Below are 18,574 nucleotides of genomic sequence, written 5' to 3' on the forward strand. Positions count from 1 at the left end.
TTCTCGGTTTGTACCAAAAACAAACTTAAGTTACAATTTATATAGCGATCAGTTTATTTAGCGCAATTTTACAGGTTGTGTGATGTAATTAGACTTTGACGTTTCGACGCTTTAAAACCTTTAAACGCTTTAAAAAGTTTGGTCCCCGCTCGTCCTTTTCAGGGTTGCCAACCTTAGTATTTTCAGGGCTGCCAGCCCCAGTATTTTCAGGGCTGCCGGCGCCAGCAATTTCGGGTTGACGGTTAATTTTTATACCATACACCCATAGGTTGAAATGGTATATTAAAGTTGCCAAAATGTATGTAACAGGCAGAAGGAAGCATCTCCGACCCCACAAAGTATATATATTCTTGATCAGGATCAACAACCGAGTCGATCTAGCCATGTCCGTCTGTCCGTGGGTCCGTCCGTCCGTCCGTATGAACACCTAGATCTCGGAGACTATAAGAGCTAGAGCTACCAAATTTGGTATGTAGACTCGTGTGGTATGTACAGTTATCGAGTTTGTTCCAACTTTTTGCCACGCCCCCTTCCGCCCCCGAAATTTACATAACTCTGATTTTCTTAAAAACTATGAAAGCTACCGACATTAAATTTGGTATGTAAGCTAGCTTTATAGACGCGCAGATATTGACTATTTAAAAATTTTGCCACGCCCATTTCCGCCCCCGCAAATTAAACAAAACTGATTTTCTCGAAAACTAACAAAGCGAAAGTCACCAAATTTAGTATGTATACTGGCTTAGTATGCGCGCAGAATATGTATATATATTTTAATATGTTGCCACGCCCACTTCCTCCTCCATAGTTTAGAAAAAACCGATTGGCTCTTGCAATTTTTTGACCATCGCAATCAAATTTGGCAAACTAATAAATCTTATCTATTTCTACCAAACTACCAAAAACTACAAACTACCTTTATTGAAATCGGACTAGAAACATGCAAAATATGCGTATGAACGTATTTTGCTACGCGATCCATAATCCGGCGCTAGAGTGCTCGTGTGTTTGTAGAGTGAGCGAGATAGCATATGGTATGGTATGTTAAAACAATTTAATATACATACATTTGGTTCTCGAAATTTTAAATATTTGTTTCACCTGGTGTATGGTATACCCAAATCGGCGAGACGACTTACTTACTTCATTTTTAAATTTGTAATGACGACGATAACACTCGGTTTTGGGCAAAGAAAAATCGTGCAATAAACTTGTTACAGTTTTTTTCGGAGCGATTTGCCTGCAAAGCTTTCAATTCAAACTCGATAACTCGATGGAAGTCCAGCAGAGCTTAAAGCATTCGATTGGCAAGAGACACTTCGCGCGCGCCATATCGCCGCTCAGCTGATTGTGCGAATAGAGGCACTTTTAAATAGCCGTTTATCAGTTGAGATTTAACTTTGGCAAGGTACGCTTGCGGAGCGCCGCGTTAAGTTCACCCACGAGATTTGAATATTGTAAATAAAGTATTGTTAAGAACCACAGACGACAACACATTCGATCAAGGTTTCTGTTATTTGTGTATTGTAATTGTTTCTTATTTTAATTTACTACTTTTTTTTTTGTTGTTGTTGTCTCGTTTTGGGCTCATATTTGAATGCGTAGAGCGTGCCGGTGCTCTGTGTGCCAAATGCGACAAAAGCAAAAATAAGAATAATAATAATAATCATTTATAGAGAGCTAAATACGTTACAAAGTTTTTTTTTGTTGCCTTTTAACTCGTTGTTTGCGACGTCGCGCCGGGTCAGGTCTACCGTTAGACACACACACACACATACGAAAAAGAAATTCAAACAGGTAGATCACCAATAAAAAACCCAATGACAACAACAACAACCGCCATTCGGGGACACTTTTTTTTTTTTTTGAGTGACAGTTGGCCTTAGACATGTTAACCGGGTCATTCATCCAGATGAAGTTCTAGACCAAAAATGTAGACAAACTATTTAATTTATAAAAACAATATTCGCAGAGTTCCTGTCAAGTAACAAATCCTCCATCCTCACACACATACCCATACACACACGCACACACACTCACCTAACACACACACACACACACACTCATCTCACAGAAAACAAAAAAATGTTATAAAAGAGGAAAGAAGACACAGAAAAAGCGGTTCTGCCGGTTTGCCCCTGGTCGTGATCTTCCGTTGGCGTTTTGCTTTCTTCTTTCCTTAGCACGATTTGAACTTGGACACCAAGAAATCTGGTTTATGTTTATGCGAACGTTTAATTGTGAAACACCACACACTCCCATTACCAAAATGTACATACATACATACATACATATGTATGTATGTACATGTGTACATATGTTTGTGAGGATGAACCTCAATTTCATCTATTTCACATTTGCTTATGACTTGACCATTCGCTTCCTGAAGAGAGGATATTAAATGTGGCATTTCCGATATGAGGCCCGGCAGAGTAATGAACATACGATGACCTCCCCACCTGAACGAACTCACCTGTCTGACTGTCTAGTTGCCTGCCTTCCTGCCTGTTGCCTCCTCAGTCCTCTCCTAGTGCTTATTGTGTGTGTGCGTGTTTTTTTTTTAATTTTGTTTGCTTAGGTTTTATAGCAGGAACAAATACAAACAACCCACAATACAACAAAGCTGGGTCAACTTATGAGTAATCGCTACACAGACACACATAGACATACATACATGTATATGTACATACATATATTGTCGTCTGTTCGCAATGGTTATTATCAAGGTCTAAAGGCAATATTGAAATTGTATCAAATTTCAATTTTCCACAATTGATTTGACCTATTTCGAGATGCATAAGCTGCTTAACAGAAGAAAAAAAAAGCGACAGTAAATTCAACTTCATTTTAAACATGATTTGGCAAATCTATGAACAGCTGTTCATACATTTAGGGCCCTCTTCTTCACCCTTTACCCCACCATAGAGATCACTTCAAGCTAGCTAAAGTATTTACCTGGCATGTTGCTTCAATGTCATTGTTTGAATTAAGCCAGTTGGAAATAAGGAAACTCAAAAGAAGCCCATTAAGACGCGATACAAAGACTTTTTTTTTGAAAAATATGATGTAATTTTTCAGTTGAACGTTTGATTTAGTTAATGGGAGACGCACACATATCAGGGGGTGGAAGAGGTGGTATATCCTCCTCTTCTATTCTGCAAATTGTTTTAACATTCTTCATTTATGACCAAATTTTAAAGGCCCCATTGTGAGTGTGTTTGGTGAATAGGTCTTTGGGGTATGGGCATGGGTATGGGCATGGGTGTTGTGTTGTTATCTTTTTATGGATTTTAACTTGAACACTTTCTGTGATACGATGAGAATTGATGGTGTCAGACAGCGGTGTATACCTATACAGGGTGATCTAATCGAACCAATTGCATTATTGATAAGATAATGAAGTCAAAAGGGGGGAAAACTTCTTCATTCTTCATTGGGCGTATGGTGTATTTCTGCCTCTGCTCTGGGGCATGGCATATATACTTAATATTTTCAAGCAAAAAAGACTTTGCCAAGTGACTGTCAAAAGACGACGTGATCGGGGTCAGCTTGACAAATGGGTATCCACATCCACATCCCCAACGTCGATCGACCATGATACATGAAACGTGTTCATGAAAAATTATGGTGAATGAAATAAATTGAAAGTATTTTCTTTTCTTTTCTTTGACTCGCTTCAAACGTGATCTTTTGCAAACCAAACACTGATTTAATTAGAAGACTTCAAATTTATGTAAACAAATATGAAATACATATGTATGTACTTAAATATATCCATATAAAATATTCAAATTGTTAGGCTTAGATTAGATATGTATATGTATTTGAAATTCTAAGATCATACATATGTAATTGAAAAATTCAAAATGCATTACACGTAGTCAACGAACTAATCCATTAAACTTGGTCGATAAAATCTACATGATATCATACATACAACAACAACAACAACAACAAAAAAAAAAAGAACAAACGTTGCCAAAAAAATAAAATCACATGTCATGCATTACTGGCTTACAATTCTTTGTCTCTTCTCTGACTTCTTCTCAAAAGTAGCCTGGAGGTAAAATCAGAGTCAAAAGTGGGATCTTATAATTACAATGGCAAGTGCTGAAAATGTAAAGTGTCAACTAAGGGGTTTTTTACGTTGAAGTAGCAAAACGAAATCAACAACAACAAAAACCCCGCAAAGACCCCTTAAAAAAATACTCAAAGATTCGACTTTGAGATACTGTCTAAGATCTTAAGCTTTACCTTGAATCAAAGTAATATATCATACATATATATGGGTAATTTCTCCTCTTCAGGTATTTTTTTTTGTAAATTATTCATTCCGTCTGATTCACAACTTCTTTCTATATACATATATATGTGTGTTTATACATATACCCGTATATTATTTCTGGTTATGGAGGGTATTATGACTGATTAAACGTCTGTTTTTTTTGTTGTTGTTGTTTTGTTGGTGGTGGGGTGCCATAAAAAAAAGCAACTTCAAGTACAGAAAACATTTCTGCTTCTTTGTGTTGTGTCTTTTTGGCAACAGCTTTTCTGTTTGCAATTTTCATTTAAAAGCAAATATTAAGTATAACTGGTAACGAGCTAAGAGCAAACACACACACACACACACACACAAAAGTATTTAAATAATGGTACTCTCTTGGTAATGGCGATGATGATTGTTTTATGGTCATGAGCAGCAGCAGTTACACACACCGAAGTGAAGATCAAGAGTTGCGCTGCTATGCGTCAGATCGATGGATGCGTCATCAGAAACCGGCACTGCTGGTGGTGTTCCAAGTTCCAAGCAATGTTGATGAAGCGGACTCGCGAGTCCGTTCATTGACGTTTTCAGCTTTAAAGATTTCGAGTGCAGGTTCTCTTTTTTTATACAATAAATAAGTAAATACATAAATAACATAAATATGTGTCACCATCTAAACGAAAGAAAAGTTAAAATCTTGAAAATGTTCACCAATTCATGACAATTTCAATTTAAGTTCAGTTTATTTAGAGTAGTCAAAAAAAAAAAATGTTAATGTGAATGAAAAAAAATGTAGATGTTGATGTCCCTAGGGCCTAGACATGTTCAGGAGATGATAGAGTGGGAGAACATTTTGTGTTCCCTTGCCATCGATGAGATTATTCGTAGCACTCAGGTATCTAGCCTGAAAGCCAGCTGTGGGTGGTGGCACAATATCACCCGGTCCTGATCCCGGACCATTGTCACCGGCCTGGGCATTGCTGGAGGCACGATAGTATGGGTAGTATGGATAGCCGGGATAACCAGAGTAGCCGGGATAATAGTCATAGCCATAGCCGCCATAGTTGCCCCACTGACCACCATACCATTGATAGTAGGGGGGTGTTGGCGGCGGTGGTGGTGGTTGTGTCCATGGTCTCTGTGGTGGCGGCGGCGGTGGTGGGGGTTGTGGGTAGACAGGCCATGGCTGATATGGAGTGGGTGGATGGTTATAGCCGCCATAGCCATAACCGTACTGACGTCCGTGCTGCTCCTCTGGATAATAGTAATGATGTTGATGCTGTACTGCCGGTTTGGGTGTTGTCGTTGTCGAGCCGGAGGCTACCACCAATTTAATGCCACCCTTACCTATGGTCTTCAGCAGATTCTCATCGATGCCACGTCCGGAACCCAGTGGATCCTCAAGCACTTGTTGCTTATCGGTGCGTGATTGGCCGGGAATCAAACTGTGCTGGACTGGAGCCTTGTCCTGGAAAGCCAAGCTGGTGCCCGCGCACAAGCACAGGAGAACTAAAGAAAATGCCAAGTTTCATTTAGGATCAGGAAAACTTCTTCAGTTGTGTGAAGACTTCCTTCCAGTCTTCTTTTTATTACCTATGCCAATGGCCGTTGCTCGTTGATCCATGTTTGTTGTGGGAATAGCTTTAGAGTGGCAACTGTCATGGCTATTTATACTCCAAGCAAACCAAAACTCTCTTTTCCCCAGAATGCAGTCAGAAACTATTGACTGCAGAATGCATCTTCCTCTAATCTTGTATCTTGGAATGGTTTTCTCATTAGAATATTTAATGCATCCCATACGATTCCATTCCATTCGATATGATTACGATTCGATTCTATTCGAGACCCAAATTCATAGTCATTATTATCAACGCTGTTGTTGTTGTTATTTGTTGTTTGGTGTTGTTGTAGCTGCTTTCTTCTTGATACCCACTGAAGAACCGTTGCTTTTGTTTCTAATACATCTAATTTGCATACGAATCTTTTGGGTCTTTGGGTAAATTGGTTTTTGTCGCTCAGCGGAAACTTCCAATGCATTCGATTTGAGTTCAATATACCTACTTCTTCTTCTTATTCTCCCTCTTCTTTTTTTATTTGTTTTGTGATATATGACGTCATTTATATGCTTATCAAGACAAAAAGGTCGAACGAGATTCAAGAATCAAACTAACTTAAATAGTCACCGAATCTTCTACTATTACATCACATGTATGTATGTATATAGAGGAGAGTGGAGTGGACAACCAGTTCCCAATTCAATTAGCTTAAAGAGAGCAAACAAAATTTCATTCTTGATAAAAGAATGTAAGTATAATAACAAATGAAGTAAGTAAGTCGTCTCGCCGACTTCGGTATACCATACACCAGTGAAGCAAATATTTCAACTTTATTAAACAAATGCATTTTCACATGCTTTTTACAAGCATATCTTAGTATCTCGCTCACTCAATCATACGAGCACCCTAGCGCCCCCACCAGCCAACGGCCAACTCCGGCCTTATGGAAAAACGTTTATATGTATAACTCGACTGTTTTTTGTCCGATTTTGATCAAATTTGGTATTTTGCTAGATATTAGTATTAAATTTAAGTGTGTCAAATTTGATTGGATAAGGTAAAAAAGTACGGGAGATAATCAAGTTTTTCAAATTACGGGGGCGGAAAAAGGCGTGGCAAAATTTTTACACATACAAAATGTGTGCATTTACTAAGCGAATATACATACCAAATATGGTGTCTCTAGCTGGAATAGTTTTTGAGATAAACGCTTTTTTTAAATTGCGGGGGCGGAAAGGGGCGTGGCAAAAATTTGAAATAAACTTGATCACTCTACATACTACACGAGTCTACATACCAAATTTGGTGGCTCTAGCTCTTACGGTCTCCGAGATCTAGGTGTTCATACGGACAGACGGACAGACGGACAGACGGACGGACGGACAGACGGACGGACAGACGGACATGGCTAGATCGACTCGGTTGTTGATCCTGATCAAGAATATATATACTTTGTGGGGTCGGAGATGCTTCCTTCTGCCTGTTACATACATTTTGGCGACTTTAATATACCATTTCACCCTATGGGTGTATGGTATAAAAAGGTGTCTGGGAAGAGGGAGCAAAGCTGGGGCCGACCCCAGTCGGGCCCCAAGGGAAAGGAGAATAACAAGAACAAAACTGGACAGAATGTCAATGACTTTACACAGTTTGAGTTTGAACATATTTTACTTGAACGCAAACTTGTAGCATACTTGCAGGCGCTAGTGAATTTAATTTATTATTTAATTGTTCTCAAACGTTTTAAATGCAAAGAAATGATTAGAACAAATGCAATTACTGTCAAAACATAATCAATACAAATCTACCAATATTTATAGCAATATATATATATATATGTATATATATCAATTCAGCATTGATTCAACAAAATCAAATAGATCAATCTGATTTAATGAATCGTATTTATACTAACTTGATGAAGCTTCTTGTAAGCATCTTAAAGAATTGAAAACTTTATTTAGTATACAATGACGTTTTGCTTATCCGAATAAGAAACATGTCAAACATATGTACAGATGTTTGATGATTCATAAGTGAAATACCAAATGATTGTTTCAAAGATCCGAGAAGAGAGACAGAGAGTGAGTGAGTGCGGGGGGGAATTTGTTGGTGTGTGCAGCATTTCTAAGAATATATGCATATATAATATACAAAATGGTTGAATGCTTACTACAATACATGTATTTAGCAATGACTTATTTTATTTCGCAAGCTGATAACAATAACGCTAAATATAATAGTGGATGGATGGATGGATGGATGGGTGATCGTGAACTGAATTTGCAACATATTAAGTGGAAGTGGAAGCAGAATCTGACTCAGAACAGAACAGTGCGGTTTTGAGCTATCAGTTTCTTTTGTTTTTTCATATAACGACATAGCTTAAGAATTTATTTAGAGAGGAAATCAAAAAAAAAGTGAAAAGTTCTGAAATATTTGTAATGGCTGGTATGTTTTCCTCAGTTTAATTGGCATTTGAACTTCTTAGGATCAAGAGTGAATCTCGAACGCGGATGATCTCATATGAAGATCGTTTCTTAGACAGTCCCACAATATTCGTGCATGTTAGTCAGGCTCATTCGCGAAAAAAAAGAAGAAATATAAAAAAAACGCACGCACTATCTAATCTGGGGAACTGATTGGCCTATTGCTCTCCTTCATTTCATACGTCTCGTCCGTACGTCCGTCCCCCCCGTCTAGGCTGGTATTGTATATTATCTTTGATAACTGTGCCGACAAGTGACGCTGACGCGAGGCCAATTGATATGTACTATAGTAACTATATGTATTGATGGTTAAAACGTTTCAACCGCCCTCGGATCGAGTTAGTTTGCCAACGCTGTTCTTAACGTGCGGAATATGTGCGAATAAACTTGACCAACATAACATCTGCCATCTTCAGTGTGAAACCAATTAAGAAACAATCAGAAAGGATACATAATGGCCAACAGCAGCAGGTACACGACTATGACTACTGCCAGAATGAAGACTCACTAACGAGAGGCTTATCTTTCATACAATTTGTTGTCGTTACCCTATGTACATATACATATATATTTATTTATTTTTTTTTTTTGTGATTGATGGTACTCCTCCACCTAAACATACTCAAAGTTATCGATGAGTGTCATTTTATCCAGTTTAACTAGTGTAAATTTAATGTGTTAAGTGCTTACATCATGATAAGCTCTGTGGCTATGGCCACACCCAAATAACATAATCTTTTAAGCAATTCGAAGGTCCTCTATAATCCATTTGAGACGATTGCGTAACCATTATACAGTATATAGCTATATGTACATATATATATGGATTTACCAGCCAGCCTCATATCAGCAAAGAAAAAGAAATAATAACAACGATCCAATAAACGCAGCAATAACCCATTTCCATTCCCATTTCCAATCGCCCCCCGTTATTCTACCATGAAATATGGCATTGATAAGCTCAAAGCCCAGAGCTATGAATTGCACCTACCTACCAAAAACACATACAAAAAAAAGAATCAAATCTATTTATAACCCAAGAATGTGGTACTTTTTTTTCTTCTATTTTATCGAAATCAACTTCAATCTATGTATATTATGTACATATATTGGATTTACCTAAGTTAAGCGTTATATGGAATGTGTCTGAATTATTAATTGGTTAGACTATGGTTTAGGCTATAGCCTGGTAAAGCTTTTATTTCCGCATTTGGCAAGTGTCATAAATTTTTCGAACTGACATATAGCAAAGGGTCTTAAACTAAAACGTAAATCTTATCAATTCGTATTGGGGTTTTGACTTGAGTTTCCAACTTAAGAGGTTCTCTTTCCTAATCACAAATGGTATAGTAGCCGCATATTCACATGACAACGAATTTAAAGAACGAAGAACAGTAGATAAAGGGAATTTCCTGTAGAAATCATTCTTGCTAAATCATTAAATTACAAAAAATATATGTAGAAATATGTCTGAACATACGAAGAAAACAAATGTTAAACAGACATGAGGAATTGGCACAAATCTCTAAAAACAGAAAATATACTAAATGACTTTTAAATTTATCATAAGTTTTTAATTCCTTTTCGTTTATTTGTTTCTTCAGTCGTGAGATACATATATAGATAGAAAAACTATAAGAAAGTCAAGCCCATTATAAGTTCTCGTGATTTCCTGCGATCGACATTAGATTGAGGCTCATCAACAGCACAAAACAAAAAGCCCTTATCAGCGATCTTGGCCAACGACATTCAACGAATTTGTCAAGTGTTTGTACATTTTTATACCCTTCACCAGCAATATACAGGAAAAGGGTATATAATTTCGATTCACATCACATTTTCATAAAAAACTATATGAATACGTAAGATTTGTCGATCGATTACCGATCGAAAAAAAAAGAAGTTAGATCTTAAATAGGAAAGTTAAAAATACTTTTTTGTAATAAACAAAAAGTACTTAATTTTCATCTAATATGTATTTTATTTGTGTCATTATTATCGTTATAGCTCCTCAACTTTACCCAATATGGAGACGAGTTTGCACGAACGCGATCGTGCTGGCTTCCAGGATTTTGTTCTCCTTGAGAACTACCAAAGTGAAGATGCCTTCATTGAGAATCTTAAGAAACGTTTCCAGGAGAACCTCATCTATGTAAGTCGCTGTGGCGCCATATTCCTTACGCTTTTGTATGTGAAACGCTCTTTTATGTCTCTCTTAACTCTATTCTCTATCTACAACTTTGTGTCTGTCTCTGTCTCTCTCTTTATCTATTTCTGTATTTGTATTTGTCTCTATTCTGTCTATTAGACAGGCTGCTGGAGCTGCGTAAGACTCTCAAGAGTTTTTGAAAACCATTCATTAACCACTTATTATTAAATTGAATTCAATTTCAGACTTATATAGGCCAAGTCTTGATATCGGTGAATCCCTATAAGGAGCTGAAAATTTACACCGATTTGCATATCAAGGCCTACAGGAATAAGCATTTCTATGAGATGCCGCCACATGTGTAAGTATTTGACTCATAGATTAGATGTCTCGAATAAATGAACTAACGAATTGAATCTTGTCCAGCTTTGCTGTAACAGACAATGCTTTTCGTTCACTAATCGAAGAAAATCGCGGCCAATGCGTCCTCATCTCGGGTGAGAGTGGTTCAGGCAAAACGGAGGCATCGAAGAAAGTTTTGCAATACATTGCCGCCTGTTCGGGTCATCAGACCACCGTTGAAGGCGTCAAGGATAAGTTGTTGAAGAGCAACCCAGTGCTGGAGGCTTTTGGCAATGCCAAGACCAATCGCAACGACAATTCCTCCCGTTTTGGCAAATACATGGACATTCAGTTCGATTACAAAGGTGTTCCCATTGGTGGTAATATTTTGAATTATCTGCTGGAGAAATCTCGTGTCGTGGCTCAGATGGGTGGCGAGAGAAATTTCCATATCTTCTATCAACTCTTGGCTGGCGCTGATGCCTCATTACTGCAGGAGTTACGTCTGGAGCGGGCTCTGGACACCTACAGCTATCTAAGTGATGGGGTAAGTTACAGTTTTTACGCCGAGACATCTATTAAAAGATGGTAAAACAAATATTTTTATTAACACGAACGCAGCTTAAAGGCAGTGTGCCATCAATAAACGATGCAGAGAACTTCAAGTCGGTGCAACAAGCTCTGACGATTATCGATTTCGCTAATGAGGAGCAGCAGGAGATCTTTAGCATTGTGGCCAGCATATTGCATTTGGGTAACATCAATTTCACTGAAGTGGAAGGCAATGCCCAGGTGAACAGCCGGGATCTAGTGGTCACTGTGTCCCGCCTTTTGGGTGTGAATGCCAGCGAATTGGGCGCTGCCCTCACTCACCGGACAATCGATGCTCGCGGAGATGTCGTAACCTCACCTCTAAATCAAGAGTTGGCCGTCTATGCTCGCGACGCGTTGGCCAAAGCGGTCTATGATCGTCTATTCTCGTGGTTGGTTCAACGTCTCAACATCTCGCTACAGGCCAAAGAGACCCGTGAGGCTCGCAACAATGTCATGGGTATCCTGGATATCTATGGCTTTGAGATTTTCAACAAGAACAATTTCGAACAGTTCTGTATTAATTTCTGCAATGAGAAATTGCAGCAACTCTTTATTGAGTTAACGTTAAAGTCCGAGCAGGATGAGTACAGAAGAGAGGGAATCGAATGGATACCTGTTGAGTATTTCGATAATAAAGTCATTTGCAATCTAATCGAAGAGAAGCACAAGGGCATCATTTCCATTTTGGATGAGGAATGCTTGCGACCGGGTGAGCCCACAGATCTGACCTTCCTGGAGAAGCTTACGCATAAGCTGGCCGAGCATCATCATTATGTGTGCCACGAGAAGGCACCTACCCATATCCAAAAGATCATGCTGAGGGATGAATTCCGTTTGGTCCACTATGCCGGTGATGTGACATACAGTGTGCATGGTTTCCTGGACAAGAACAATGATCTGCTATTCAGAGATCTGAAGGAGACCTTGAGCAAGGCTGGCAACTCAATTGTCCGTTCCTGTTTCCCTGAGCAGGAATTGCGTAGCAAGAAGCGTCCCGAGACAGCCATCACCCAATTCAAGACCTCGTTGAACAATTTAATGGATATTCTAATGTGCAAGGAACCCAGTTATATTCGCTGCATTAAGCCCAATGATTTGCAGACTTCGGGCGTTTTCAACGATGAATTGGTTCTGCATCAGGTGAAATATTTGGGCTTGATGGAGAATTTGCGTGTACGACGTGCCGGATTTGCTTATCGTCGTAGCTATGAGCTTTTCCTGGAGAGGTATAAGTCCCTGGGTAAGGCCACCTGGCCAAACTATAAGGGACCAGGTGGAGCCAAGGCTGGTGTCCAGCTATTGGTTAAGGATCTGGGCTATGACAACGAACAATACAGGTTGGGAGAGACGAAACTTTTTATCCGCTGGCCACGTACTCTCTTCGATACGGAGGATGCTTTCCAGGCCAGAAAGCATGAAATAGCAGCTATTATTCAAGCTCACTGGAAGGGTCTACTGCAGCGCCGTAAATATCTGAAATTGCGCGCTCAGGTCATCATTTTGCAGAGCTATTGCCGTCGTCGTTTAGCCCAACAAGCGGCCAAGCAGAGGAGGGAAGCTGCCGATAAGATTCGTGCTTTCATTAAGGGATTCATTACCCGTAATGATCCACCAAATGGCTTCAATGAGGACTTCATAGCCAATGCCAAACGTATGTGGCTGCTACGCTTGGCCAAGGCTCTGCCCAAGAAGGTATTGGATAAGAGCTGGCCCTCTTGTCCGGCCCATTGTCAGGAGGCTTCAACATATCTGCATCGCCTACATCGCTTACACTTGGCTCGCATCTATCGCCTGTCGTTGACGCCCCAGCGTAAGCGGCAATTCGAACTTAAAACACTTGCCGAAAAAGTTTTCAAGGGCAAGAAGAACAACTATGCGGCCAGCGTACCGGCTCCATTCATTGATGACCGCATACCCAAAGACCATATCCAGAAGGTCAATGACTTTGTGGCCCGCACGTTTGGCAGCGAACAGCTGAAATACCAATCCTTCTGCACCAAATTCGATAGGCATGGCTACAAGTCGCGCGAACGTTTCATTCTCCTAAGCAACACGGCCATCTATGTCCTGGATGGCAAGACTTACAAGCAGAAACATCGCCTGCCACTGGATAAGATTGATTTTACACTAACCAATAATAATGACGATTTAATGGTTATACGTATTCCTCTCGATCTGAAGAAAGATAAGGGTGATTTGATTCTTATTATACCATACATTATTGAATTTGGAACCTATATTATTGATACTGTTGGAACGGCAGGCATTGTTAATATTGTGGATAGGGATTCGTAAGTGTGAACCATTTTTTGAATTGGTATTTTTTCTCTAAAGTGATCATTTATTTTCAGACTGGAGCATAATGTGGTAAAGGGCAAAGGAGGGGTTATTGACATTCAAACTGGTGCTGAGCCCGGAGTTATGCGTGATAAGAGCGGCCATCTTGTTGTTGTAAGTTTTTCGAGAACTGTACTTTGAATGAAAGAAAATTTAATCAAATCTTTTTTTTCCATATTTCTTTTAGACCACTGTCCAATAAGGAATACAATAAAACTATATCATGAAATGGCTTTAAAACAAACGACAATTGTTGTGTATTTATATATATTAAAATTGTGTACTTATGTTATATTTTTCGTTTCGACTTTATGAATGTATATTGTTTATATAAATGATGTGAAATGATGAATGTTTTAATTATATGAGAATTTTTGTAACCAAATTAACAACTATTGTCTATTGCAAATAATGCTTTCCTCTTGGGTGACTTTATATTTTTCAATGGCGGTAAATTTAAAAATTTCTACGCGGCGCCATTGGCAACTCTACAAGTTTTGGCGCTGCCACACTTGACTATTATTGATTCGGTAACATATCGATTCTTTAACATATCGATTTAATGGTATTAGTTTTCAACACCGATTTATTAAAACACAGTGCTGTCAAATTCAACAACAGCCGATTTTGCGTTTGACAACTCTGTTCACTTGTCCAGAACTTTTACATAATCTTGAAAATTCGGTGTAAATATCGTTCAGATTAAACTTAAAGACAATATAATTTAAATTGTAAACCCGAGGCAATTGAACCGTGCATATTTTTTATTCCAGGAAAATCCTAGCAAGATGTCGTTCACACAAATCGCGCGTCAATGCAGCCGATTTGCAGCGGCCCTGAGCACAGCGAGGCTGGCCAGCAGCTCCCTTGTCGGCCAGACACAGACTAGGATGATGCACAGGATCGTCATGCCGGCCATGATTAGCAGCCAAGTAAGTCGGTGAAAGATTGGGGAGTTGTTAAGTTTGTTTTCCCCCCTAGAGGGAGAGGAAACAGGACATTGACATTGCCTCAGCTTTCTAACCTCATTGTGAGGGCTTGTCAAACTTGAGAATTAATGATAAGATTTAGCACTAAAGCAGGAGGTCTTCATGAACAATAATTGTGATTGCATCACATTGTTTTGCATAAAACAAATTCATGCATGAACACTCATACACACGCATAGACACGGCAAGCCGGTGTATGTATGTGAGTGAAAGGGACAAAACTCATTTCTTCCGTGTATCGTTTTATCATTTTGCAGAAGTTCCATGTGCGTCAATATTCTGCCAAGAGCACTATTGAAGACATCAAATTCCGTGTCTTAAAGGTTGTCTCTGCTTATGACAAAGTTACAGCCGACAAGGTAAAGACCAATTTGAATCAGAATCCACTAACCGGGGCTCTCTGTTTTGTTTTGTTCTTCCCACTCTCTTTAGCAGAGCAGATGTGGCTGGCAAATGCGTAAATATTCGGCCAAACCTCCATTGTCGCTGAAGCTGATCAATGAGCGTGTCTTGCTTGTCTTAAAACTCTATGATAAGATCGATCCCAGCAAGGTAAACAGCCAAGCCATGCTATTGCCAGTTGCTCGCTCTCTCTTTCTATCTCAAAAATAATGATGAGGAAGAACAAGGCAGAGCGCCCAATCAATATAAACATTTTGTTAATTATTTCTCTTGTATTTTGGATAGCTGAATGTGGAGTCACACTTCATTAACGATCTGGGCCTGGATTCACTGGATCATGTGGAGGTCATCATGGCAATGGAAGATGAATTTGGCTTTGAAATTCCCGATTCGGATGCCGAAAAGCTGCTAAAACCTGCCGACATTATTAAGTACGTGGCTGACAAGGAGGATGTCTATGAATAAAAGAAACGTAATTGTAATGTCATAAAGCAAAGAAACATAAAAAAACAAGGTTACCCTTTAATTTTAAAATAGTGAAAAAGTCAAATAAAATTTGAAACGTTAAAGGTAAACTCTGTGTCGAAAAGATGAGATATGCAATTGGGAAATTTTTAAATCCGATATACCAAAATCGATTACAGCGACCTTTAGCATTTTTAAAGCCAAAACTAAATTCAGCTTGTTTTATTTTATTGTTGTATTGCAATAGGTTGGCAGTACTTGACTTTAAATGTCTGAACCAATTGAGGAAATATTGGCGGGACTTGGTAAATAATATAAAAAGAAATGCTTAACCAGTCAATGTTATATATTTATTCAATCCTAGACATTTCCCGCCAAACGATGCAACATCAAGTCACAACAATTAACGAAATTCTAGAGAAGTCTAATAAAACACTTCTCCTAGTCGAGGAGAACAACAACAGTTCATCATCATCGGCAGCTGCCTCTGATTATTCTGGGCAAAGGACTGTTAATTATAAATCTGAGTATGAGCTGTTTTTAGCCAAGATACTAGTTAATTACCAACAATTGGTGCAACACAAGTCTGAGCCCAATACCCAGCGCCCGATGTCAGTTTTAGATGACTGCTTCGCAATGCAACAGAGAGTGGAATATCTGGGCAATAGTGTCCGCAAACTGAAGGCTCTATGTGACACCATTCAACAGATCAGGACTCAGGCAAAAGATCTACTGCAGTTTGAGGAGGAAGACCATGAAGACTCAGACAAGGAAAATGAAGACATTGAAAAATCTTGGCCATAACAAAAATCTCAATTTATTATAAGCAACTAATTTGAATTAAAGTATTGGATACGATATCTACGAGTGCTTCCAAGTCTTTGCTGAAAGTATCATAAGGCAAACGTACATTTTCGTGAGAGCGCAAGTAGTTGAGTTGTTCCAAGCTATCGGCTATGGCCTTCAATTTCTCTGATTCGTTGGCTGTGAAGGCATCTGAACATTGCCCCTCTTCTTTGGGTATTAGTTTATCTAGCTGCTGGGCAAAGCCTTGGGTTTGTTTGATCTTCTCTTGGTACACCTTTTCGTCGTCGCTCTTTGCAGCAGCTTGTTCACAGATTTTGTTGAGTTTGCCGTGGAACTGATGATAATCCCTGTACAGTTGCTTAGCACCTCGTTGCATATCTAGTCGCACCAAATCAGCCGATGTGGACTGATGATGCATATATTGATCTGGTTCTAAATCACAGCTTACTCCCTTGAGCATGGTGCTATTGGCTCGCTGTAGTTTTTTAGGTGGCGGCAACTTGCGCAAATTTGTGGGATATTCATCAAAAGTTTTACACAACTCCGCATAGTCGGCTAGCAAACTCAGCTCCGCGTCTTCCTGAGTGGAGGACGACAGAGACATCTCTGACGTGGAGAGCTCCTGCCATTGCTTTTGTAGAAAATCAACAAACTGTTTTGGCTTAATCACCGACTTGATGACGCACAGATCCCTGAGGGTACTTTTAGCATCCTTCCCAAACTCCTCGTAAACTTTTTCAGAGAATTGGCTAAAATCGACAGAAGAGACGTCTTTGGTGTCCATTTTAAATTGAAATGCTCAAAGTTGCATTTCGTCCGATACCAGCAAGTATGTAATCGATAAATTTCCCGATCGTTCGATTTAAACGGTAAATTTAATTATAGAAGAAAGTATATAACATTAATTTGTTTTCATTTTGGTGGAGAGGGATCATCCGTATTCCGACTGCACTGTTAGCGAAAATTCGCCCTTAGGAATGGTGTTAGCATGGTACCAAATACGAGTATCCACCAGAACGGCGTCTCCGGGCTCCACATAAAACGAAAATGACTGACACTGATGATCGCACTCAGGCGCCGGTGCGAGAAACCAGCTCTTGTTTCCCAATAGCTGAGCTTGCCACATTAGGCGTGGTATATATTCCAAATGCATGACTGCTCCTTGTTCGTACCCCATCAGAATAAAGTCTGCATGTGGCATCTCGGCATCAACGGGCAAAAAGTGAGGACGCGGGAACAACTTTCGCAGCTCGGCCAGCACAGTAGGTTGACATACACTCCAGCCCACAAACCATGGAGACCCCTCACTCTGTTCCACTCTGGCCAAGGGCATTTCGAGGAGATCTTTTAAGGATTTTAAATCGGAATTGAAGTGAAGGAATTGGCAATCAGTTTCCAGAGATCCCGGCGTATTCTCATACAGATGCTTAATAAATTTGTAGTTGAGATGTTGTTTCGCTGGCCAATGGGCGACAGCTTGTTTTACGATGATCGGCAGAGAGGAATAGGCATAGGGAGCGAATTCCTCACGCGTTAAATTTGATAGGATTAGAGGACCCTTCACACCCTTGCAAAACTCACAATCACTGATGGGTCGGGTGGCCTCCCAAACCAAAGAGTTGTTGGGCAGAAAGCATCGAACACCTAGCAAGAACGATATGATCTCATAAAAGACGGGCGTGGCGACCATTATAAAAAATATAATGCCCAAAAGCCAGAGAAAATTTAGGCGATTTGGATTGTGGTCCATGTGGGCTTTACGGAAGGCTTCCTGGAGATCCTTAATCGAGACGAGTCCAGTACGCATTGCAGCGACATGCAGTGCATCCAACTTGGCCACCAAATCATCGCCGAGACGTTCTCGTACAGCACGCAAGCGGTTGCCCTGCGACTGGTGGCGACTAATAAACTGTAGATTGATTTATCATTATGATTATTGCAATTTCTTTTTTCTGCGTTTTTTTATTTTTATATTTACCAGAAACATCACTGGGTCGACAACAACAACAACAAACAAAAAACAGCTGGTTGATGTTTACATCGGGCATAGTCTCCCACTGCATCAAATACTGGGAGTCACGAAAATAGGGGCTTGAATAAAAGTCGGATAAAAAATAGCGGGAGCCGGATAGAAAATCTGAGTCGCACACGGTAACACTATATTTTTTGAATACAACCAC

General features: G+C 39.6%; 6 protein-coding genes across 11 annotated transcripts; 3 read left to right on the forward strand and 3 right to left on the reverse strand.

The window, feature by feature from the left end:
- The first annotated feature begins 1,441 nt into the window (after positions 1–1,441).
- LOC6645383 (unconventional myosin IC) lies at positions 1,442–14,116 on the forward strand. 2 transcript variants are annotated; one of them, XM_002068272.4, is made up of 7 exons: positions 1,442–1,506; positions 10,317–10,461; positions 10,704–10,819; positions 10,885–11,347; positions 11,422–13,685; positions 13,746–13,845; positions 13,919–14,116. In XM_002068272.4, the coding sequence occupies exons 2-7, from the start codon at positions 10,336–10,338 to the stop codon at positions 13,931–13,933; spliced, it is 3,084 nt and encodes a 1,027-aa protein (XP_002068308.1). In that variant the 5' UTR covers positions 1,442–1,506; positions 10,317–10,335; the 3' UTR covers positions 13,934–14,116. The 2 variants fall into 2 exon arrangements, with proteins under 2 accessions (XP_002068308.1, XP_023033099.1); XM_023177331.2 differs by lacking the exon at positions 1,442–1,506 and adding an exon at positions 8,678–8,780.
- Positions 5,011–6,453, reverse strand: LOC6645382 (multiple organellar RNA editing factor 1, mitochondrial). Of its 2 annotated transcripts, XM_023177512.2 has the most exons (3): positions 5,858–6,453; positions 5,612–5,773; positions 5,011–5,518 (listed from the first exon to the last, which is right to left on the reverse strand). In XM_023177512.2, the coding sequence occupies exons 1-3, from the start codon at positions 6,075–6,077 to the stop codon at positions 5,073–5,075; spliced, it is 828 nt and encodes a 275-aa protein (XP_023033280.2). In that variant the 5' UTR covers positions 6,078–6,453; the 3' UTR covers positions 5,011–5,072. The 2 variants fall into 2 exon arrangements, with proteins under 2 accessions (XP_023033280.2, XP_046867769.1); XM_047011813.1 differs by having other exon boundaries at positions 5,011–5,773.
- A 227-nt stretch (positions 14,117–14,343) lies between the features above and the next one.
- On the forward strand, positions 14,344–15,658 carry LOC6645384 (acyl carrier protein, mitochondrial). Of its 4 annotated transcripts, XM_002068273.4 has the most exons (5): positions 14,344–14,417; positions 14,505–14,663; positions 14,978–15,064; positions 15,153–15,272; positions 15,408–15,658. In XM_002068273.4, the coding sequence occupies exons 2-5, from the start codon at positions 14,520–14,522 to the stop codon at positions 15,585–15,587; spliced, it is 531 nt and encodes a 176-aa protein (XP_002068309.2). In that variant the 5' UTR covers positions 14,344–14,417; positions 14,505–14,519; the 3' UTR covers positions 15,588–15,658. The 4 variants fall into 4 exon arrangements, with proteins under 4 accessions (XP_002068309.2, XP_023033138.1, XP_015033290.1 ...); XM_023177370.2 differs by lacking the exon at positions 14,978–15,064 and having other exon boundaries at positions 15,156–15,272; XM_015177804.3 differs by lacking the exon at positions 15,153–15,272 and having other exon boundaries at positions 14,345–14,417; positions 14,978–15,079.
- A 155-nt stretch (positions 15,659–15,813) lies between these two features.
- LOC6645385 lies at positions 15,814–16,447 on the forward strand. The gene is made up of 2 exons (XM_002068274.4): positions 15,814–15,892; positions 15,952–16,447. The coding sequence occupies exons 1-2, from the start codon at positions 15,856–15,858 to the stop codon at positions 16,389–16,391; spliced, it is 477 nt and encodes a 158-aa protein (XP_002068310.1). The 5' UTR covers positions 15,814–15,855; the 3' UTR covers positions 16,392–16,447.
- LOC6645386 (augmin complex subunit msd5) lies at positions 16,380–17,191 on the reverse strand. The gene has a single exon (XM_002068275.3). It carries the CDS (start codon positions 17,176–17,178, stop codon positions 16,408–16,410), a length of 771 nt encoding a protein of 256 aa, XP_002068311.1. The 5' UTR covers positions 17,179–17,191; the 3' UTR covers positions 16,380–16,407.
- Positions 17,192–17,239: 48 nt separating this feature from the next.
- On the reverse strand, positions 17,240–18,475 carry LOC6645359. Its single transcript, XM_002068276.4, has 2 exons — positions 18,373–18,475; positions 17,240–18,303 (listed from the first exon to the last, which is right to left on the reverse strand). The coding sequence occupies exons 1-2, from the start codon at positions 18,379–18,381 to the stop codon at positions 17,326–17,328; spliced, it is 987 nt and encodes a 328-aa protein (XP_002068312.1). The 5' UTR covers positions 18,382–18,475; the 3' UTR covers positions 17,240–17,325.
- Between the last annotated feature and the right edge of the window lie 99 nt (positions 18,476–18,574).

This window comes from Drosophila willistoni (assembly GCF_018902025.1).
Source record: "Drosophila willistoni isolate 14030-0811.24 chromosome XR unlocalized genomic scaffold, UCI_dwil_1.1 Seg143, whole genome shotgun sequence".
In the NCBI taxonomy this organism is placed as follows: domain Eukaryota; kingdom Metazoa; phylum Arthropoda; class Insecta; order Diptera; family Drosophilidae; genus Drosophila; species Drosophila willistoni.

Bases quoted from the DNA above. Each gene is read 5' to 3' on its own strand.
- LOC6645383 (XM_023177331.2), top strand. The intron at 10,820-10,884 runs GTAAGTATTTGA...AATCTTGTCCAG, and splicing joins TATGAGATGCCGCCACATGT to CTTTGCTGTAACAGACAATG. The intron at 11,348-11,421 runs GTAAGTTACAGT...ACACGAACGCAG, and splicing joins ACAGCTATCTAAGTGATGGG to CTTAAAGGCAGTGTGCCATC.
- LOC6645384 (XM_002068273.4), top strand. From the start codon at position 14,520: ATGTCGTTCACACAAATCGCGCGTCAATGCAGCCGATTTGCAGCGGCC. The intron at 14,664-14,977 runs GTAAGTCGGTGA...ATCATTTTGCAG, and splicing joins CGGCCATGATTAGCAGCCAA to AAGTTCCATGTGCGTCAATA. The intron at 15,273-15,407 runs GTAAACAGCCAA...TATTTTGGATAG, and splicing joins ATAAGATCGATCCCAGCAAG to CTGAATGTGGAGTCACACTT.
- LOC6645385 (XM_002068274.4), top strand. From the start codon at position 15,856: ATGTCTGAACCAATTGAGGAAATATTGGCGGGACTTG. The intron at 15,893-15,951 runs GTAAATAATATA...ATTCAATCCTAG, and splicing joins GGAAATATTGGCGGGACTTG to ACATTTCCCGCCAAACGATG.
- LOC6645382 (XM_047011813.1), bottom strand. From the start codon at position 6,077: ATGGAATGGAATCGTATGGGATGCATTAAATATTCTAATGAGAAAACC. The intron at 5,774-5,857 runs GTAATAAAAAGA...CATTTTCTTTAG, and splicing joins AGCAACGGCCATTGGCATAG to TTCTCCTGTGCTTGTGCGCG.
- LOC6645386 (XM_002068275.3), bottom strand. From the start codon at position 17,178: ATGGACACCAAAGACGTCTCTTCTGTCGATTTTAGCCAATTCTCTGAA.